Here is a 22,658-nt window from a genome sequence, read left to right on the forward strand (position 1 = left end):
TACAAGAAATAATGATACAAGGTATTTGAAAAAAATGTACAGAAATTTATAAATTGTCAGGTTAGTTTATACTCGGGTTACGCCAAATAATTATAATGACTGTTTTTGTAGGAATTTATTGCTGGTTAAATATTTTCAGTAACAGTTGAAGCGGCTTTTTGGAAGCCAATCCAGAATTTCATGTCCGCCAATTACTTTTCATTCAATAAAAACAGCTCTCACTTTACGAACGATTTGTTTGCTTTCGTTTATCCAACATATTTATTTATTGGTATTATTGTTTCAAGTATTACACAATATTGATGCCTTTCTCTTACTTTTTCAATTAATTTATAATTATTATTATTGTTATAACTAAATATCGATCACATTTCCTTTCAGAACGTCTCTCATTCTCATCGTTTTATTCCCTGTTCACTTTTTGTTGCAGAACTCATCAGCTCCTGCATACACTTCCCATCGTCCTAACTAATTTGCAATAATAAATATCGTTATCCGCGCGTATTGCTTTTCTTTTACATCGCTCGGGGCTGCGGGAAAATGGAAAAAGGGACAATGAGGAAAGTAATATTTAAAAAAACGCAAAATCGAAAGCGAGACTTGCAAAAATCAAATCTGCGCTAATACTACATAATTGGTTGGTAAGTGTAAATTAAGGATTTAAGTATGTTCTATTTACGACTATGTTTTGCAATTATTTTTGGCTGCTGTAGGTAAACCAGAGCGAAAGAATTAAGAACCGAAGTGGGAGGAAATAATTTGCGTTGTGTAAATGTTCTCTCAGTTATTCACCGTCTTCTTTTTCTCCCTATACAATGTATATATTTCTTTAAATGTGTATAATATTGTCCTAAAAGCCTTAAAAAATATGACGCGGCAAATCTACGTATGCCTATATATAGCCTGTATATATACCATAGTCGCACATAATTTCTCGGTAGAGCAAAAGGAACACAAGCAAAAGCCATGTGAAGAAGGACACAATGTAAAATGATATCATCTCTCTTAATATCTCCCGCCTCGAACAGCCGGCATTCTTGCATCATTAGAAGTTAGTTCGTTTTAAATTGGTTTCCGTTTCCGTTTCCATTTGGTGTTGGGAGGTCTCTGGGGGGCTGGGGCTATTCGTACAATTTCTATGTTTTCTATATATTTGATTTAGGTACATAACAGTTCTTTATATTGTGTGGTGTGTGACTGCCTTGTTTATCGTTCTACGTTATTCCGTACTCCTATTTCGTTCGCTACTCTAGTTCGGTGCGTTTAGTGTCTGCATGCCGGAGCCGTACTGCATGCCCACCGACATGGTGAAGAGCCACGCCACCGCCAGCAGACTGCTGCCCAGCAGGTCGCCCAGGGCCGTCAGGTAGGGTATGGCCGAGTTGTCCGGGTCGATCTTCCACTTCCACATCGCGTGCACAATAATGTGGGCAATATACAGCAGCAGCATCACCTGAAACGATCGGGCCACATTAGTAATTGTGTTGGGTAACAATTAAACACCAGAATAGATGGAGAATCTCATACATTGTAATACATTTTAACCACTACAGGTGGTTTCCCTTACGAAATGGAATTGATAACACTTAGCCATACCATTAACAATAAATGTAATATTTTAGTGTGTTTTTAAGCAATACTTTAGCAACTATTCTTAGCTGTATAAGATTATGCCCCATTTATCATGCAACTCACCTGCACTAAACTGGCGGTCAGGTAGGATAGCACAAACACCCAGGTGACCGTAGAGGTGCTGTAGTTTATATAGTCAGCAGCAAAGATGAACAGGACATTGCCGGGGATCGACATGGCGATAAGTATCCTTGCTGTCTTCGCATAGGGAACTGTTCAGCAGAGAAATTCACAAGTTAGTACCAGGTTAATTTAACAAATTTGTCTAGGGATTACCTCCTTTGAAGAGCGCTCGCCAGGGCCACTCGAAGATCTGCGTGTGCGGTGGTATAATCCCGATAATTGAGCTCTGATGCAGCATTGTGGATATCTTGCTGGCCTGCACCGACACCAGGTTGCCGCCGATCCCGTTGATGATCGGCTGAAACACTACGAACCCATTAAACACCTCGACGGCGGCGTCCAACACAAGGCCGCCCAGACTGCAATGAGATGACGGAAAGTTCGTTAATTCGATTGACGGGCTTAGATTTAAAATGCTTGTATGACTTAACAAGCTAAGTACACAGAAGTGCAACTCGTTCAAATGTGTACAATGTTTAAAAGGGCTTTATCCATTGTCCAATCTTACAAACAAACATGAACTCCTACAGTAGTTGCCCTTAAACCCCAGTAAATAACTCATTTGGCTCCAAGTGTGAAGTGTGCTTGACTTAGGAGGTTCTGTTGCCGTAAACCCTCTAGTCATGGCGAATAATTACGCCCGGGAATTCAAATCCTACTGCTGATTCTAATTATAAGCGCGCTTGACACCTCGCCAACCCCGAGTCAGGGACATCCATCCGTGCGAATGTTTCCCATGGCCTCGGGCTTGGCTACTTATTCCCCAGATTTATATAAATAGCGTTCAGATCAGATCGGAATAGCCTGGACATGATTTGGCACTAAATTGCACGGGCTGATATATCTAAATATAGCGGGCAACTTGTCGGTTTTCTGCTTATCATGGCCCCAATTTCTGTGGATTCGAGAGTCCGTCATCCAATGTGATTGAATAGATTGCGGAGTGCGCAGTACGTACCCACTTATGCAGAGGGCCGAGAGGACGGGCACCCAGCCGCTCTTTAGCACCGGTCGCGTGTACTCGTTCCTCAGCACGATCATCACCCACATGGGCAAGAGCACCAGGTAGCAGGTGACCACGATGAACGTGATCCACAGGTGCGTTTCTGCGCGGGAAGACAAGAATTACACATCTAATATTTATTAAACAGAAAGTAAGACGAGACTCACTGATATGATCGTACAGCAGCGAGGCGATAAAGGAGAGCAAACTGATGGACACCACATCACCAATGGAGGCGGCCAAGGGCGTGGCCAGGTTATCCGGATTGAGGCGGTACTTCTGCGAAAACAGGATGACGGCCACCAACACAAAGTCTGAAAGAGGCAGCCGTTAATGCACAGTAGGGGGATGCAGGCCAAATCCTACCCAGCACAAAGCAGGACGACGTGGCCGTGAACATGGCCGAAGCGGTCAGCAGCATCATGTTCTCGAAGTAGAACTCGCCGGTCATCGCCGCACCTACGCTCACCGCAAACATGGCCACCAGGAAGGAGGCCACTGTCGCCTGGACCTGCACCAGCGCTATGTTCCCCACTATCATCCGTATCACGCCCTGCCGACTGGTCATGTTGCCCAGGTTCACTTGCGTGGAGAGCCGCGACGCCAGGCACATGTCTAGGTTGCCCTTCAGGCCCAGAAGCGCCGGCACCAGGATGAAGAGCTCGCTCACATTCTTGAAGACATACCATTTCTAAGGGAGAGTAAACAAAATAAACGTTTTAAAATATCTAGTTTTAATGGAAGAGTAGAGACTAGTAATGTTTCTCCCTAATTATTTGGTGGTAATGCATGCTCTTGGGAAAAGTGCATCAAATGCATGACAGCGTTTACAAGCCATCACAAGGCCCCTTAATCCAACCCCCTTTATTTGGCCACATATTCAGTTCATTTCGGGCATTGGCCGCCTGTAACTGGCTGCGGCTCCAGTTTAACCCAGAACTTTTACCATCAATTAGCGGGCATATTAAACATTTACTATCTAACACATGTACGGCGCATATATTATGAAGGTGTATTTCGCAGCCATAAATAACATTCTAAAAGGAATTGTGCCAATTCACCAAGTACACAAAGGGGAATGGTTTAAAAATAGCATTAGCTCTGTCTGGTTTCTGTTTGATTGAGAGGCTCTAAGAGTCTCGAATATCAAACAAACCGATTATAGAAAGCGTACCAATGGCACTCTTACTAATGCCACATTGCTAACTTTATCGTGCGATATTGCATTGGATTATTTATGATTATTATTTGTAAGCTATAAAGATCTGTTATCTGCATAATTGTAACAATTTATCAAATGTAGGTATTCTTATCAAATTGTCAGTGTGACATATGTTTGCAGAAAATGTCGCGCGTCACAAAGCCCAATAAATTGTGCCAACATATTAGGCACTAATTCGTTAAACTATTTTTTATTAACCTTCGGGGTTGTTTACTCTTTTGCAACATGGAATTTTCCCACAAAAAAGTAATGAACTCAGTGAAAATGTGCAATTAACTATTTTGCTATTTACTGTGCGCTTGACTTGGTGTAAATCTTTTTTTTAATGGGCCATCCCACTGAGCCCAGGTAATTACAAAAATTTTACAATTTAATTTGATGTAATTTACGCCGTCGTTTCTGTTTGACTTTCTATAGGCTTATCGCCCCTCAGACCCCTACAAAGGCAATGCAAGTCGGGTAAAACACATCAAACTACTCCCACTTACTGCAACGAGAATCATCCCAATTAATTTAGTTTAAGCATTTAATTGATAAACGCTTAATATTGGTTTAAGTTAAAGAGTTATTAAATATTACGAGAACATATCTTTGATAACCGCAGTTTTGGCTTAACTCACGTTTAGATATTACAGTGACTTAAAGATTTTGTGCAAAACTAGATTTTAAAGGGCAATATCTTATTTCTGGTAGAGGACGTCATTGATATTTTATAATGTTTTAATAAATAGTAGAAAAGTGAAATAATACTGAAAATAATATATGGTATTTTTTCGAAATTCCTTCGAAAGCCTTTTTCCAGATGGTGAATTTTCTTAAAAAACTTTAATAACCTTAAATACATGATATAGGCATTTCTTACTTGAAATCTGAACCTTTCATAATATACAAGCTGGAGCTAACCTAGAGGAACACAAGCGATTAGAAGAATACTTTTAATATTTCAGTGCCAAAGAACGGTTACAGTTCTAAGCCCTGAGAATGTTTCCTGGTGTAATATTAAAAAATAGTTGTCTCACAATAAAAGGAGTAATGATGGTACAAGGATAATGTTTTCTATTCGCTATAGGGACTCACCTCAACGCGTCCCAGCACAATGCCAGCTCCGATGGTGCCAATGCCGGCGAGGAAGAACGGAATGGAGACCTGCAGCAGGATCGTCGTCCACTTCTCCTGCTTGATGCCGGGCCTGTTGAGCGCCAACTTCTCCTCGGAGCTGCCGTTGATGCCGGCGATACTGGAGGCGTCCGCTGCCACCAGGGCACCCGATCCAATGCCGCCATTGCCACTCCCGCCACCGCCGCCCGCTCCTCCGCCGCCGCTCGCCGCTCCAGGATCCGGTTCGGAGGATGCTATGGACGTCGTGATGATTGAGCTTAGTGAACCGGTTGTCGAATGTGGTAGGCCCGACAATTTCTCATTGTCGGGATCTGGGTTTCGGTCGGTTATTCGGGGGGAAGAAACAAAGAAGAGGGTTGCAAGATGCGGGTTAGTTCGGGGTCAAGGCGCAGATCAAGTGTTCCAAGTTAGTCGCCTGATTAGGTGCTCGGGTCTCTCTCTCATACACGGGTAACTGCGACTATGTCTATGTGGTGCATGCCTTAGCCTAGGTGCTGTGGTGTGCGTGTGGGGCATGCATCTAAATTTAGCAGCATTATGCAATTAGCAGGCCAATTAATTAACATCGCTATAAATCACACATCAACGTATATGCATATGTGCCTCTGATTTTCTGTGTTCTATTCATTTCAGCTTTTTCGGCAGTCTCCAGGTGGAGTATTCCTCAAGCAAAAAAAAACTCGTTTGATTAGAATTCTCGTATATTTATTTGCGTTTTCGGTTCTGTGTCGACTCGTAGTCAAGTTCATAAACCACGAATCGTTCGTCCATAAACAAATTCGCGAGCCGCCGAGACAGCGACAATTAAACATCACAAAAATAACAATTAAGAGTGCCATAACCCAAGTCGAGTGGCTGAAGACGATTTACTACCCTTTCATTGCTGTATCAGTCCGGGAAAAAGTTAGCTATTTTCTATAAACGTAATGTATTACAAAGAGTCTAAACATTCTACATACTACATTTTATAGATACTTTTTTTAATCCCTGATTTTATATTCTATTGGTTTAATTATTTAATAATTGCATTATTATTTAACACCAAAATACTAATTTTATTCCAAATTTCTACAAGGTCTAGGAGATATGCAAAGTACACAAATATTTGATGGGCAGAGCTCTTTTATCATTTAAAAAAAATATATAGGAATTATGTCCTGATAAATTGATGTTTAAATTTTTAGGGTCCCTAATGGATGTTTCCTTCTTAAGATATAATAGTGGTACCAAAGCACCACTAAGACAGTATTTCTCTGTCCAGAGATGAATTACCTTTTTTGGTCCTTTAAGCCTAATAGTACAGTAGGAGTATAGCATGTCTGAGACAAGTTAGCAAGACAATGGGCCTTCCCTCGTCAAAAACCCCACATACCCCATTAGCGGTGGATAAAGACCAGAACTCAGACGAGACGAATAATGGTCAGTAGCTTGGCGTCGAGATAAGTCCGGCGTGAGGCGGAGCATGCATGGTAATTAGCAAACATTCTGTGTGTTTAACCGCAAATAGTCGAGACATACACAAGCCAGGGCGATTATTGCACGGGATTAATGTAATATAAAAGGAATATAAAGAATATGGATTTATGGATACGAGGGTAAATATGTTGTAAATGGAAAGGGAAACGAGTCTGGGCGCTTAAATATAAGTATTGGCATATCAAGAGTAAATACAAAAGATAGTAAGATAAAGTCAGCGACAGAGCAAGAGAGAGAGAGAGAGAGAGCGAAAGAAAATCAAGGAAAGAGTCAACGATATATGGTGTTTCTTTAGTGTTTAGTGTGGCCAAAACCTCATAATTCCTCGAAAAGGCCTATCTACACGGGAGCCGAGAGTGGTTGCCTCTGCTTGACGGTGTTGTGGAACACTTTTTCATTTTCTGTCGCATCGGGGTTTTTACTTTCACTCACCGTTTCCATTGAAAATGGTAAACAATCTGTATTTATCATCCGGTGCCACATCTAGCGGTGTTGTTGCTGTCAGTGTGGACAACTGTTGTTGGTATATTGGTGGTGTGGCATATGCAGATGGTGGCGTTGTTGATGCTGTGTTGTTGTTGTTATTATTTGTATTGTTGTTGTTATTGTTGTTGAAGAGGCCAATGTTAATGGTGGTGGGCGGGGGATCATCGCCAGCATTATCGCTGATCGCTTGCGGATTAACGTATCCCGATAAACGACGCACATTCAGTGGCGTCAGGCGGTGTTTCAGCTCATTTTGTGTGGTTCTTGTGGAAGGTGTTGGTGTCGAGGGTGTTGTGGATGTTCCAGTCGTGGATGGTGTGTCTGTGGACGCTGGTTGGCTGGGATTGTGCGGCAAGTTTGTCTGTTCGTTGGGCAGCGACATTTTAGCATTGGTTTGGCGTGTGTGTGTTCGTCGTGTCGTGTCGGGGGGTCTTTATGTGTCGGTGTAGAGCAGCCCCAAACGGTTGGCGTGCATGCGTGTGACTGTTCGTGTGCGGGGGTCTTTTCTCAAGCGAGTATTCGCAACTGAAACTCATCGACTAAACTATATTTGAACTAAATCCTGAGTGTCTAGGCTTTCAAACTATATGTAATTAAAAACAACAGAAAATAAGCTATCAACAGAAATCATAAACTGTGCTCTAATAAATATTGTTTTTGTTTTTTTTTTATGATTTACTTGTCTATGGGCTTTGCATACTTTTTGTTTTGGTTTTTCTTTTTTTTTCAATCTATGACTAAACACAAAAAAGATATCACAAAATGGTTTTATTTTAAGATAAATAATTTAATAAGTTAAGAATTATGGAAACTGCATTGATTGCTTTCAGTATTACGTAGGCCTACGTTTGATTTTTTCGTTTAAGGAATGAATGAAGAATACAAATCGGAACAAGAATTGAAAGAATCCGGAGAATCGTTTGGTTTACATCGTATTGAAAATGTGGGGAATGTTGGGGCGCCGTGTGTATGTCGCAGGACGTGTGCGTCGTAGTGTCCGTAGTTTCTGGGGGCCAGGATGTACTGGGGGAAGTGAGAGGTTGTAGGTAGAAGGACTGAGGTTGAGGCCGAGAGGTTGAGCTTAGTCACCGGACCGTTGATATGGCTGCAAGGCAACAACAACAACGCATTTGGTTTACTTTTTGTTAAATCGAGATGATTAAGTACTATAGGTTGGCTGGAACGTGGAATCAATGGAAATCAAGAAAAGCAACAAAATATCGGGTCACAACTCTACAAAAGCGTCAAAAACTTCTTTCTTCAATTACAGAAAAACGGTAAGAGCCTTTTTTAAATAGTTTATACTTATACAAAACATAAATATATATCTCTTCTTCTAAGATAAGGAACAAAAACAGAGAATGAAACTTTTAGCCCCTTTGTTTAATTATATTTTTTATAAAATTGAAGTTTAATAATTATTGAGTCGGAATGCAATGGAACATTTGACTTTTTTAAATTAATAAATACATATTCGTCGAGGCTTTAGGCGATTATTTCCCTCAATCCACCATTCATTAGTTAGTTGTGCTCCGAATATGTGCCTGACCTGCCCGAACAATTTGTTTCAGACTTCCGCATGGTCGGGGAACTGAGAGGCCCTGACCAAGATAATCGCCATCATTGGTTTGTGTTTCTTGGACCTGTTTGTTAAAAATTTGTATTGTTTTCTGCTGTTTCTATGTCTATGTTTGGCCAATTAAAATTACTGGGAGAAAGGAATCCCCAAAGTTAACCAGTTTTGAAATATTTACAAGTAATTTAACTGATGGAATATTCAGATTTATCTTCTGCTTTTAGGTTTTCTGAGCTTATTTAAAAGATAGAAAATAGAAAATATTTTTAATGGACTTTTAGACCCTTTAGACTTTTCACAACACTCCACCGCCTCTCGCAAACCTGTCGGCGATAAGATTTTAATTTCGCCTGTTTGCCAACGCGTTGACAACAGTTGGACACAATAAATTGCCGCCACTTGGCTTTGACAACTGGAAACAATATAAAAAACCGATGACAGGGAGGATTGAGAGGCGGTTCTATACTGAATGATCCACTTGAGACTTGCAAAGGGTTTTTTCGCCATTGTTTTTTGGCTTCTTATCGCAGCGGATTGAAAGCCTTGCGCTCGCAAGTCAGCAATCACGGCACTGGCCGGGCCCACGCGTCGGCTACGTAGCAAAAATATAAGTATATAGCTGCAGCTATGTACACCTGCCCATTGTTATTGCCTTTATCTAGGTGCACTTGAGAGTGTCGCCATAAACCGCCAGCGGAAGGTCAAGGGGGTGTTATAAATTGGCAAGATCGCGACATAAAACGGGAAACGGTGTCATTATCGTGGAAATATATGTGCCATTTCACTAAAGTATTTTAGTATTCATTTGCTTGTTAATAAAACTGTTGAAAACACAAATCATGTTAATCAGTGTCACAATATTCAGAATAATCGGAATCTATGTACGTGCGCCCAGTGGACTAATGATAAACCCCTCGGGGTTTTCCCTACAAAATGGTTAATTTCCCAATGCACTTTACAGAACTCCAAGCGCACCCAAGTGCAAATTATTTGGAAACCCACTGGTTCAGTCAAATTATACGTGTCGAGTATTCCCAATCGATCATTGATAAACCCCCCGGGTTTGCCTGACAAACTTTGAAGGTACCAATTAAGCATCCGCAAGTTTGAGTGCACCTCAGATTTAGTTATATGAAAAGTCAAAAGTCCGTGGGTTTCCCTTACAACAGAAGCCATAAGTTGCCAATTATAGCTAAGATCGCCGCTGACTAATCCATTTCCGATTGCAAAAAGAAACTATACGTGTTTATAAATAAAGTAGTTCTCAATCCAATCTTATCGGTTATTGGACGATTTCGATAACCGCTGATTACGGAGAAATACGAAATAAGTGAGAAAGCCCTGTTGATTAGGGCCTTGTTCTTCTACGGCAATCCGTAAACAGAGCAGCCGCCGAGGAAAGCTTTCCTGAACGACGTAGGAGCACTTGTCTACGCCAGCAGCAGATAATGGGAGTGCACATGAGGCCAGCGAAAACATTTCATATCAATGGAAAATTCAATATTTGAATTGTCAATTTATTTGCCACCTTCTCGACGGGCGTTAAGCATCGAGCGTTAAGCTTTCGTTCCCAGTGCTAACACGGATAGGAATGCCTGCTGATTCACCCCGGTTTACTCTGGGCTGTGGAAAATTTATGGCTATCATAAGGGACGAAAACTGATATAATCCTTCATTTATTGAAAACTTGAGTTGTATCCCAACTCATTTCCAAATATCGTTAGCCCACAAACAGCAGGTTGCTAAACACCGCCCATGGGTAGAGTCCGATAAGCTTATCATAACAAATCCCAACACCCATGTCAACTCCTAACCCAGCCAGCCAACCTATAAAGAAATGTAGGCGAATTCGCGTTACGTATACGCAACGTGCCCAGAAATAGGTAGTACATTAATTAGCCCCACTAATGGCTTGTTTATGGTTAAACGCTCACTATGTTTGATAGCGGAGATAATGTATTTAAGAATTTCACAAGCACGAAGCAATTTCTGTAACTATTCAATATTTAAAAATATGTATTTTACATAATGTGCTTTGGGAAGACAAGTAAATGATGAGGTTAAATAAGAAATTAGGGCAAATTGCTGTCAAAAAGTCTTGTATTATTTTAATGCTTAATGCCCAGGAAAAAACAAAGAAGCAAATACTCGCATTACGTATACGCAGCGTTTGTCACTTGTGTTCGCTCTGCGATTTTCAAGTTCAGAGCCGAGCGAAACACGTGGGCGGTGGGCGCGTGTTGGGCAGGGCAGGGCATTTGGGACTCAATTGAATTCCGTTTCTTGTCCCCTTTGTTTGCATGCGGAACTGGGCATCGCAATTATATGGTCGGCGGATCGGCTGGGCATATAAATGCACCTTGATTGGTGGATCAGCCGCCGCCGGCGACCGCCAATAGACGCCGCCGTTCAGTCTTGGTTTTTGGCCATTGTTTTCTTATCGCCACGAGGGGGCCGCAGTGACCAATTGATTCTCAATGGTTGTGGCTTTACGATTCACGCGCTTAAATGCCAGCAGTTTTACCCAACTCTTCTGCGGCTCTTGTTTTTTCCCCCTTTCTGCTTTCGGTTGGCAGACGATTTGTCTGCGAAATTTCAGCTGGGCATGGAAATTTACGAAACGCCAAAATCAGGTTTTAGTCGGAACAAGTTGCACATGTGCAGTGACTGAACTAGTTCCAGATTGGTTTAAATTAATAATAAATATATATGCTGATATATATGTAATTGAAATAATACATGTAAGACAAAGAGAAGCCAGAAAAGGTACACTTTAATGTTTTACATAGTTAGAGAGCACAAATTTTACCCTATTTGAGGTAAAATAAATGATATTACTTTGAGGAAATTGTAAAAGTAACCAAGTAATTATTTAACCACTACATTTCAAGCTTTTTATCGAGGATCTCAGCCCATTTCAACGATGAATTTAGCGAAACAAGAAAAGATGTGAACTCATTTAAGTAAATTTCCAAACGTTAAAAACTAGTTCGGGTTTTTAGAGTGGTAAAACGAGCAGGTCATCAAAAAAATATATTAAAAACAAAACATAATTTTAAACTAGTTTAGCTTTTTAATGTTCGCCCGCGAGTAAAGACTATTTGAATTACTCAATTTTTGTATATAAAGAGTATTATTACTTTATAATCAAATATCGCGGACCTTTTGTAACCATATAGAATTTATCAAATTTCTCTAGAAATAAAAAACAATTTATCTTTAGGCGTTCTTAAACAAGTTACAAACTAAAAATACACAAACATTTTTATTGCAGCAAATAAAACATAATTCCTTTACGGCCTAGTTTAAGAGAGATTTCCAACCTATCTTGGCTAATAAAAATAGTAAGAACAGTATTCAGTAATCTCAGGGCCCACAAGATGCTTTACGATGAGGCGCCTCACCATATACCTTCCTTATCTAAGGGCTTTGCCCGAAGATCTAGTTTCAAAGGGTGACACGGGATTCGCCGAAAATAGAGAAGCCATAAAGCAAACGATCTGCGCTGGACAGGATCCCAAGGTTGAAGTGGGAAGTCTAAACCTGAACTGATAATAAATCAATTTACTGGCATTTAATCACTTTTTTTAATTCTGCACAGTGATTAGATTGCAAAACCAAGATTAATGACTTATATTTGTACATATTATATATAATAAAAAATCACAAGATTCGGCGAGATTTCTATGATTGGGAATACCAATGTCCGAGTGGCGCAGTCATATGGCGCACATTTAACCCAAGAATGCCCACAGTCATTGCCGGCGTTAATTAGCAAAACGTGCGCTAAATATTAAATGTGCGATGATGCCCCAGGCTAATTTCTATTAAGTGCGCTTGAAAAGTCGCTTTGTTCGCTGCTCGGGCAGATATATAATGTGAGGATTCGGGCACGGACATATGTTTTGTGATTAAATTGTTCCCAGGCTTCATTAAAAGCGATTTTGCTCTGGTTATAATATGCCCTCCTGAGCCAAGCTCTTTCGTACTAGGAAGTGCATTTTAAATGGCATCTGCTGCCCTGTGTAAGAGAAGCTGACGGGTATAAGGGGCTCAAAAGAAAACTTAGGTATTAGTTAAAACCCTTTACTTCACTTTAAAATTAATACAAAAAAATAATAATTGAAAAAAAATTAAATGAAAATAAATTAATAAAAAATAAATTTAAAAAAAACAAGGAAGAACGCTGTAGTCGAGTGCCTTGACTATCAGATACCCGTTACTCAGCTTAAGGGAGCAAAAGGATAATGAACTGCTTATATATCAGCAGCAAAGCAATATTTTAGGGCGCCACCTACCGGCTTTTTCAGTAGATGTTATGTGGGCGGCAGACAGATTTAAGTGTTTTGGCCATTTGAGGGCGTTAGAGTGGGCGTGACACCCCGCTGAATCAAACTTGCGCTGCGTAGGAAGCCCTGGAATCTACATGCCAAGTACGAATATTCTAGCTCTTGCAGTTTTCGAGACCTCAGCGCTCATACGGACGGACGGACGGACGGACAGACGGACATGGCTAGATCGACTCTGCGAGTGATTCTGATCGAGAATATTTATACTTGATGGGGTCGGAGACAAAATAATATATAAATATATGATTATGTTACAATAATGCTATTGTTACTATATAATTTCCGGAAATCCTATTTAAAAAACAAAATTTTCATTAAAAATAACAACCAAAACAAACCGCATACCCATTTCTACCCTTCCAGCTTCCCACAAAGCCGCTCAAATAAATCCAATTAAAAGCCAACTAGCCGGTGCTTAGCGTTTGAAAGCCCGAACGTAATCTCCTTATGGAATTTGGCTATCTATGCTACATTTCTCACGCTGCGGCGACAAAAACGTGCGACCCACTGGACGGGTTCGTAATACACAAATATTATTTATTCACAATAAAGAGTATGCATAAATATGCAAATTGTTCACGTGAACACATGTTGGGCTCATCCCCCCGCCTCATTTGCATGCGATGTAAACGAACTCTGGGCAAAAAAGGTAAAATAAAAAGACAATCGAGATGGAAACGCTTTTCATTTCACTTCGCAGAGAATCATTTTCTGGGCCCTGGCAACAGATAAAACTAAATGAGCGAGTCTTTCACATGGGATTTGCGGCTGTTGTTTTGGTTTTATGGCTTTTATTCTGTTTTTTTGTTACGTATGACGCAGGTGAAATCGAATTCGATTCTGGCCACAATAATTTTTGTTAATGAATTGCCTTGTCAACCTAGGAGCCGAAAAAAAACGCACAGATGTATGCATACGCAAACAAATTGTTTGCCCGTAAATCCGAACACAAAATTATTCAGACAAGCAATCGCCTAACCGGCTTGCTTTATATATTTATAATTCTTTCTAAGGTGTAAAGTATAACGAAATGAGATCGAAAAACTGGAACCGCGACCAAAACTGAAACTGTATCAAATGTCATTCAACTTGGCATCAACGTGTAAACGAAAACAGCATTTAAGCTCGCAGCTAAATAAGTCCAACAGGTGCCCGTACGAGATACATTGTTCATGTACTTTGAAACTAACTCGTGGGAAGATTGGCTATGTGCAGATATCAGCTGTTAAGTTAGTCACTGCAATTCCCCAAGGATTTTTAAATTGAAGTTTATACATTTTCCTTTTGAGTTCTGGGTGGTACAATCAATTAAACGTATGAGTAATTGTGCACCGCATTTAAATGATTTTTATTGAATCACTGTGTTGACAAATATCCAGTCGATAATTGTCTGAATGAGCAAGCTCCCAGACCCGGAGAGGTGTGAATCTTTTTTGCTGGAGCCCACCCAGTTGTTTTGAACAAATACAATTTAGTCAATTGACTTCTCTTTTGATCAGGGCGACTTTGGGGCTTTAAAACAAATTATTAGATAATCAAAAATATATTATTGGGCAAGGAAAAGTGAACTCCTAAAGCACTGGGAAACAGGCCAGTCTTGATTGTATACTGCATTCAACGAGTTAATGGTCATTTAATTAATTTAAAAACAGGGTACTCGATTCGATTTATTTTAAGCTTCGCGTACTTAAAGAGTTATGACCACTTGGACCTAATTATATATTAATATGTGTATATCATATAAAATAAAAAATTTAATAATCAATTAACATAACTTTATTTTGTTTAAAGGGGTATAAATCCGAAACAGGTTGAGTTTTCACAGAGCATTTTATAAATGTCGAACTATCGGAATCGAAGCCATAACTATTAAGCGGACGTAAGGAAAAAGGTCCGCTGGTTGTCTGCCGCCACACGTACAGTGGACAACAGCATACTTAATATTTCGAAACTACGATAATTTTTAAATTATGTACTTAATATTAAATATAAATTTGGGAAGGACATTGAGGACATTTTTCGCAAAAAAATACTATTTCTAAATTTTATGTAAATTTAAAAATGTATTTTAAAAACTGTTAAAACTCTAAATGTAGTGACAACAACAGACAACCTGAATGTAGGAACCACTGTCAATTGACCGATGATAAGAAGTAAATTTACAAAACTAGACTAAGGAACTTCTTCCGGGTCGAGACACACACACCTCTGGGGTTCCCCGCCCCGAAAATTGAGCCTCGTGCGACCCAACGACGACCTTGCCCACCCAGTTACCCAGTTTGCAATCTGCAGCCGTCGTGGCTAGCGAAACAAAAGCAAGGGAATGGCAATAGCTCACTGGCTTGCTGGCTTACTAGAAATCAGATTGAAGCCCGAACGAAACTCATTAGCCACACGCAGCAGTTGGTCACCCCGACGTCGGCTACTACATATATCTTTGTGTAATACACGAGTCGGAAAATTGGGGAAGTCGGCTTGGTGGATTCTCAAAAGAGAGAAATCAAATCCAATCAAATCGAATCGAATCGAATCCAAACGCGTTGGGCTGAAGATACCAAAGCCCTGGGCGCGGAGACATTGAACCCCCTAAAGCATAAAATACGATCCGAAAAGCTAACTTAAAATGCAATTTGACCGTGAAAACGAAATACCAGCAAACATAAATTAATTATTATTGTTAATAATATTTTTTCCTTTGTTTTGGTTTTCTTCTTTGCATTAACTATGCATAAATTCAAAGCTTTTCAGCCTTTCGACTTTGTAAAGCTTCGTTTTTATTATTCATATATATTTTTTTGGTCAGTTAAGGTTGCTCTTTATATACGTGTTCATACTATTTATAGTATTTTAATAACTTTGTTTAAAGCCCCAATTAGGCCTTTGAATTAAGTTCTCAGCAAACTTTGTGATTTGATTAATGACTTTAAGATTGCAGCTGATAAATGAAGTAGGCTATTTCTTGCGGAATCCGCCTGCAATTAGTTTTGAAACTTTAACTAAAGCTAAGTTAAAACTTGATATGTGGGAGAATACAACACCATGGCCGAGTCTACCAGAATATATCGCCTTTAAAACTGAAGAAGTTGTGATCTAAAAGGTGAGATCATCGGAGGATCGCCCCAAGAAAACCGCTGATCTAGGCGAAAAGAAATCCACGCCAACTGTAAGCCATCGATCAATGACAGGCGATTGCCAAAGACCAGAAAACTAAAAAAGTGTTGCCAAAAACTTGTTAACCAATGCGCTGCGAGTGGGAGAAACGACACGAAAGACTAGAAATATGGGCTCCGAACGGATTCTGCCCGCTTTCAAGACCCCAATTAACGGCAGTAACAACGCCTCAAAGACTCCGAGATTCCGATTCCATTGATTTCCGCCTTTCAACCTTTCGCTGGGGGATCGCACAAATCGGGGCTTACTTTATCGGCTGGGCTTTCTGGGGGAGCTCTTAGTTCACTGGGCGTCTTGATCTTTCTTTTCGTTTCTTTAACTTTTGCGGGGGCACTGTTAGCACGTGTTGGCAACTATCGACTGAGGTATGGTTTGTACTTGTAATGACTTGAGTTTTGTACTTTTTGTTTTGTCACAGTAAAAAAATAGTTTTCAGTTTGCTTAAAGCCTATTTTGTGGTGTTTTTCAGTTTTTGAAAAGATAACGTTTGCGTTTTTGTAGGGGGTTTTCGAATGGTTCGCTCGGATCGAGTGAGGCGAAGCGTTGTCTGCACCGTCCGCCGGGATATCGCACACTGAATGTCCAAAGACGGCAAACACTTGTTATTATAACGCGTCAAAGCGTTTCCACTTAGCGGCGACTGCGCCGCCGGCCGCGCCAGCGCCGCCGGCAGCGGCTCATCGCTCGCGGGGAGCAGGAAAAAAGAAACACAAATGACGATGCTGCTGACGACCGAATCTGGCCCGAATCAATAAGCCACTTGGGCCTGGCGCGGCTCTTGATAAGACTCGGATCGAGACCGCTCTCAGATAGCGTCGGCCGAGGCAGCGACAGAGGCAGCGACTGCGACGCCGGCAGCGAGCGGTGCGACAGGTGAGCAGTAACGCTCTCGACTCACCTGTTATCAGCGACCGCATATGGGTGCATGAATGGGCTCTCGAATAATGAGGAGCTTCAGATAGCAAAAGTCAGGCCATCAAAGAGAGGAGGTTGATCCTTTAACACCATTCAGCGCAGGCTTTGGAAAAACTAAAGAGAAAAGCATTGGGGGGAGACTTCTCTATAAAGGGGGTAAGAAATCTATATTACATATCATTTGGCGAAGAAAAAGCATACTTTCTGAAGAAAAACCTACTAAACATGTACCTTAGGCCTAGAAAAGCAGAAGAATTTGAAAGAAAAACAGTTTCAAAACATTTTTAACGTCAGATAAGTCCTTGATACTCCATTTATGGGGAAGAATCCCCAAACCAAGGAAGGGGAAACGGTTATACGGGTCCCAAAATGAATATCTATGCCAACTTAAAGAGTATCTTTTCAAAGAGCTTGCCTCGGGAAAATCCCCCCGGAAAATTGCAACCAGAAAACCCCGCAGAGATGATCTTTCCACAGCGGCAAATCGCTTGCGCCGGCGCCTCTGCCGCCGCGACGCGCCGCTCGTCGCGCAGACCGTTAGAACGACCGAAATCCGAAGAGGCGAAGAGCCGAGGGCAAGTTCGGCTCACACTTCGTGACCGTTGGCGGCGACTCGTTGTAATTGACAATGATTTTTGACAGTTAGTTGGCCCATTACGCGCCATGATGAGCCACGGGCGACGGGGCGTATGAGTGATGCAAACGCGTGATTTCCAGCTGGAAATTATCCGTGATTTACTATCGCCACAGCCCTTTCGCCCTTTTTTCGGCAGGCCATTTTAATTTATAAGGACAACCTGTCGTATGGGTGATGTGGGCTCGCGATCTTCGCAGGGGTGAAGAAATTTATGGGTTTGAAGTTAAACTTATAAACAAACAAAGTCAGACGTAATTCGAAATGGGACAGCCCGTCGTTCCCATGAATTACGTTAGCTTTTATTTTTCGGAAATAAATTTGACTTTTAATATTTTGTTAACTTAATTGAGATACCTGTGGGTTACACAAGACAATTTGTCGTATAACCCAAGCTAACTACGATTTACTTTGTCTTGCGTCTTATAATACAAAGTCAACGACAGGTTCTTTTAAACCAATCAGAGAACTTATTTTACCATTTTTATTGGACCGTAACGATTACGTTCTTATTGTTCAATTCTATAGATTACATCTGTTGAAAAAATAATGAATTATTTTTAAGGTACATAATTAAAAGCATCTAATCAAGGATCTAGCTTGTGACTATGGTAGAAAGGTATACAATTTCATTTGTGTGATTATACACATAAAAAATGTCTACCAATTCTCTTTATTTTGTTTATTGTTGCCCATGATACTCTAATAAAACTCTTAGCTTCTTCTTTAAATAGATTACCACAACAAAGATATATAATAAATGTTGTAATTGTGACTCTGGCTGACCCAAAGGCTCGAAAAAAAAGTCACAAGAAAAAAGGGGACAGCAAACATGGAAAGTGTTTTAAACTTTGGCACTCGATTGTGAAGCACACTCTCATTTGACATTTTTTTGGTGTGTGCCAAGATCCAAACGAAACTAAAAAAACTAGCCAGCATCTGTACTTGATATTATTTGGTTTTCGTTTTATTTTATTTATTTATTTCGAGCTTTTTTCGTTTTTCGTTAGACAAAACTGGTTTTCCGCACCCGGATGAAATGTGCGAGAGAGTCCGAGTCCAAGTCCAAGACCCGAAAACAAAACACCGAAAACTTACGCCCAAACATCTGGCATATGGAATCTCGACTCGAAGCCCCCGCGGGGCTTTAATTAAGATTTGAATTCGGAGCTGAGAATTGAATTCACTGGCTTTCAGGATGTTGTGAAGAGCCAGATCTCAATGGATGACCGCATGAATGAACCGAGCGAATGGCAGCGCGTTTACAAATAGTTTTTGATTATAAGCCCCAACGTCAACAGATTGTAATACTCGAAAAAATAAGGTACCCCAATGTTTGTTTACTCTAATCGGCAACGAATTTGCGTATTTAGGACATCAATATCTTTCTCAAGAGCAGAAAAATTGGTAATTTTTTACCTTACAACAGAAAATCAATTATTAATTTGTATAATACCGTATTATTATTTTATTTTTTTTTAGTTTTAAACACAATTTTAAGAACTGTCTTACCATATTTCCCACTAAAGTAGTCTATTAGGCTTCGCTTCCTTTGAATACTTTTCTGGGATTTAACAAAGGGAATTGATCTGAAAATATCCCCTGGGGGACTTCCCTCTAGAACATCTCCATTGTATGAGACATGCAATGTCTCATGCCTCAATTTTTTTGTAGGTACAGTTACCACCTGAACTCAAACAGGGAAGTACAATATCGATCACAAGCGAACAAATAGCGGGCGAAAATAAGACAATAAAATAAATACAAACAAACTGACAAAAGATACATTTTCCGCTTATCACAGATACTACGGTTTATGGGCAACCCGGGCAGGGAGAGGTGGCAGGTCATTTACATAGTTGACATCGTCGAGCTCGCCGGCTTTTTGTTTGTAATTTTTGTTGTATTTCCCGAGTAAATTACTCAAACGAAACTGCTTGTAGTGTATCGATTGTCAATTGATGAACTGCCGTTGGTTTTTTAGGGAAGAGGTGGCGTTTCTACCCATTACTCGTAGAGCAAAAGGGTGTATTAGATTCGTCGAAAAGTACGTAACAAGTAGTATTATGCGCTTCCAACCCTAAAAAGAATATATCTTTTTATTAGGATTCCTAACCGGGTCGATCTTGACGTGTCCCTCTGTATTTCTGAAGTTAAGAAGGTGGGAATGTGGGAGCACGCAAATTCTAGGGATTCCTGCGCAGGGCAAGTTTGTTAACGCCCATACCGCTAGGCCTGACATTGTGACTCCTAATTTAAAATATTTTGTAAAAGTGACGATTAATTTGTATTTAATCATGCTAAAATGGTTCAAAGAGGATCATTCATTAAAAAGTTATAAGCAATTAAATGTTGCTGCTTGCATTTCTGAATCTTCCCTTTATTTGAGTAACGGGTATCTGATATTCGATCCCATCGACTATAGCATTCCCTCTTTTTTTTTATTTTTTTTGGCCTAAGGAGGGGCGTTCGTTCGATCAAATTGCCTGGCAGATAATTACGATCAACTATCACCGGCGGATCGCCGCTAGTTTCGTCAGTAAATGGTTGACGTCTGCCCCTTTGACACATTTTGCCCTCCCATAACTATCACCCATGCCCATGATACACAAACAAAAATATTTAAATTGCTAGGACCAATCAATAATTAATTTTGTCAGAGGAAAATATTGAACAATTTTTGATTTTTTTTTAAATTACATTTTTTACGAATTTCTTTTGTTTAGGTTTATCTATTCTTATGCGTACAATAATAACATTTTTTTATTTATTTCATCCCATATCACAAACATTTTTCGGTGTGGGGAAGCCTTCAACTTGAACTGGGGATTGAGAGACTTGTTTTGAGCTTTGCACGCGATTGAAATGAAATTAGCAGCTGCAAATTGCAACATGAATTATTACGCCAACGTCCCTTGGCCTTGAACCTCGACGCCCCACACTCTTCACCTAAATACCGAGCAATTATACAGATGTAATGAGCTTTAATTGTGTTTAAGGGAAATTCGTTGCCCACCCAACTATTGACAGGTGGCAAAAACAACAGACCAATACAATAATGGTTGCGAAAAAACCAGAAAAAGCTCGGCAGATGGGTTCGAGACAATCTTATCGCGCGAGATGTGCATAGTAATTGCATACGAGTATTTCGCCTGACATACGATTATGATTACATTACTCTGTCGTTCCCCCATCGATAAAAGAGAGAAATCACCTATGGGGGAAACCCTGGGAGATACCAAGCTACTTAGAAGCCAGGCACGCAATTCGGCTATGGGAGCAACATCTTCATGTGAGTCATCGCTGTAAGACCCCCATCAGTCAGGAATTGTGGGTGGAATCTAGTCACTTGTGTGCCGGGAATCTCCGTGGATGCCCTGAGATTTCGGGAACTTTTCTGCCTGATAACCTAAGGCGGATGACACAACTAAAGTAACCTTATCACCTGGCCACAAGACACAACTATGTGGAGGTGAATGACTAATGGAAATGATGGTAGAGAAGGCAATTTAGTTAGGTATAGCATTTCCCGAGTTTTATGGGCAAGGGGTTGAAACTATAATGACTGTGGGATTTTAAGGCTGTAATAAACAGCAAAAGAAAACTGTTTCAAATTAAAAATTAACAAGTTCAAGTTGACCAAGGTCTACGGGAACTAACACATTGGAGCCCATATGTTTTCAAAACAGAGCAAGCTTTTCTTGAAAGGCGGTTTAAAATTTTAGAGTAAATACAAATATATAAACTATAAACTACGATTGGTCATTTGGGGACTACATCTCTGATTGAATTCAACTGAAAAACAAAACCTAATCGGAGTTATCTGCATTGTGTGGGTCACCTGAATAGGTTCTTTGACTCCACCTGACCATGAGTGAATCATGTATTGTTGTGCGCTGGTTCTGATCTGATCCCGCTAACGAGTCGGGAGAGCATTGGGAGTGGTTCAAGAGGCCACTGGCCACGGGCAGATATTGGTTATCGACTGATCGGACCTGGCGGAATCATGAGTGCCTTTTGTTGACGCAAAGTTGGAAACCAAAATCGAAGGAATTAAGCCCCCTCTCGGCGCCCCATCCCTTTGGCCCCTTGAGAGATATAATCGATCGGAAAAATACGCATCCTACAATACGACAATGAAGGTGCCCTATCTGTTGAATTTCTGTAAACACTATGTGTGTTTATCTATAAAATGTAGAAACAGTATTATAATCTTAATATTCTACAGCTTCATTTTAATTTCATGGACAACTTTTTCTAGTTCTTCCCATTTGCGTAAGTCCAGAGATTTTCTTCCTTCCTGGTTCTTTGTTGATCACGTGTCTTGTCATTTTTAGTGCAACGACCCCATGTCGACACTGAAGGGTATTCCCACGAAACGTGCGTAGATCACAACTGCGTCGGTTGGAGATCTTTAGCCACCCGATCGAGGGGTAGCGACTGCCCTTTTCCAGCACCACCCCCTACTTGTGCCCACTCTCCCGGTCGAATTCAGTTCTGTCATTCCGATTCCTTTGGCTTATCAGTTGTCACGTACCTGGCTAAAGTTATCTCTGTCGCACAGCCCATACCAACTTGATCTTGATGTGAAGTACCGCAGGTGGAGCCCAGGAACCCGAAGGGGAGCTGCAGGGATGGTCACGGCCAGAACCTTGAGTGGAGCCTGTGTTTACCCAGAGCTATGTCGAATCTTATCGCAGGGGAACTTGTCCGAAATCTCTATTTTTAATTAGCGAATAGCTCGCTTCTGCAATCCGTTCGATTCCCGAAAACAGCAATCGGCGTGGTATTTGTTTTTCAAAAGATTAACAAGGTCCAACGAGCAGTAACAAATGCTTTTAAAATGTTAAACTTTATAACTCTTTTTGTTCTTTTTTAAAAGGGAATGGTTACGTTCTTTCTTTAACTTTGTTAATATATCAATTAAATTAAGTCTTTTGTTTGATTTAGGG

General features: G+C 40.5%; 1 protein-coding gene and 1 long non-coding RNA gene across 2 annotated transcripts; one reads left to right on the forward strand and one right to left on the reverse strand.

The window, feature by feature from the left end:
- Positions 1-218: 218 nt before the first annotated feature.
- On the reverse strand, positions 219-7,908 carry LOC108033083 (solute carrier family 41 member 1). Its single transcript, XM_017107257.2, has 8 exons — positions 7,008-7,908; positions 5,058-5,410; positions 3,125-3,449; positions 2,926-3,072; positions 2,714-2,861; positions 1,909-2,114; positions 1,696-1,844; positions 219-1,453 (listed from the first exon to the last, which is right to left on the reverse strand). Exons 1-8 carry the CDS (start codon positions 7,441-7,443, stop codon positions 1,250-1,252), a joined length of 1,968 nt encoding a protein of 655 aa, XP_016962746.1. The 5' UTR covers positions 7,444-7,908; the 3' UTR covers positions 219-1,249.
- A 13,389-nt stretch (positions 7,909-21,297) lies between these two features.
- LOC127010499 (uncharacterized) lies at positions 21,298-22,584 on the forward strand. The gene is made up of 3 exons (XR_007763243.1): positions 21,298-21,881; positions 21,935-21,981; positions 22,044-22,584. It is a non-coding gene; the product is annotated as an uncharacterized LOC127010499 (long non-coding RNA).
- Positions 22,585-22,658: the final 74 nt, after the last annotated feature.

This window comes from Drosophila biarmipes, chromosome X (assembly GCF_025231255.1).
Source record: "Drosophila biarmipes strain raj3 chromosome X, RU_DBia_V1.1, whole genome shotgun sequence".
In the NCBI taxonomy this organism is placed as follows: domain Eukaryota; kingdom Metazoa; phylum Arthropoda; class Insecta; order Diptera; family Drosophilidae; genus Drosophila; species Drosophila biarmipes.

What these genes read in the sequence shown, in the direction of transcription:
- LOC108033083 (XM_017107257.2), bottom strand. Translation starts at nt 7,443, where the DNA reads ATGTCGCTGCCCAACGAACAGACAAACTTGCCGCACAATCCCAGCCAA. An exon ending in GCGAGCGCTCTTCAAAGGAG is followed by an intron (nt 1,845 to 1,908) that starts GTAATCCCTAGA and finishes TCTGCTGAACAG; the next exon opens with TTCCCTATGCGAAGACAGCA. An exon ending in TGACCGCCAGTTTAGTGCAG is followed by an intron (nt 1,454 to 1,695) that starts GTGAGTTGCATG and finishes CGATCGTTTCAG; the next exon opens with GTGATGCTGCTGCTGTATAT.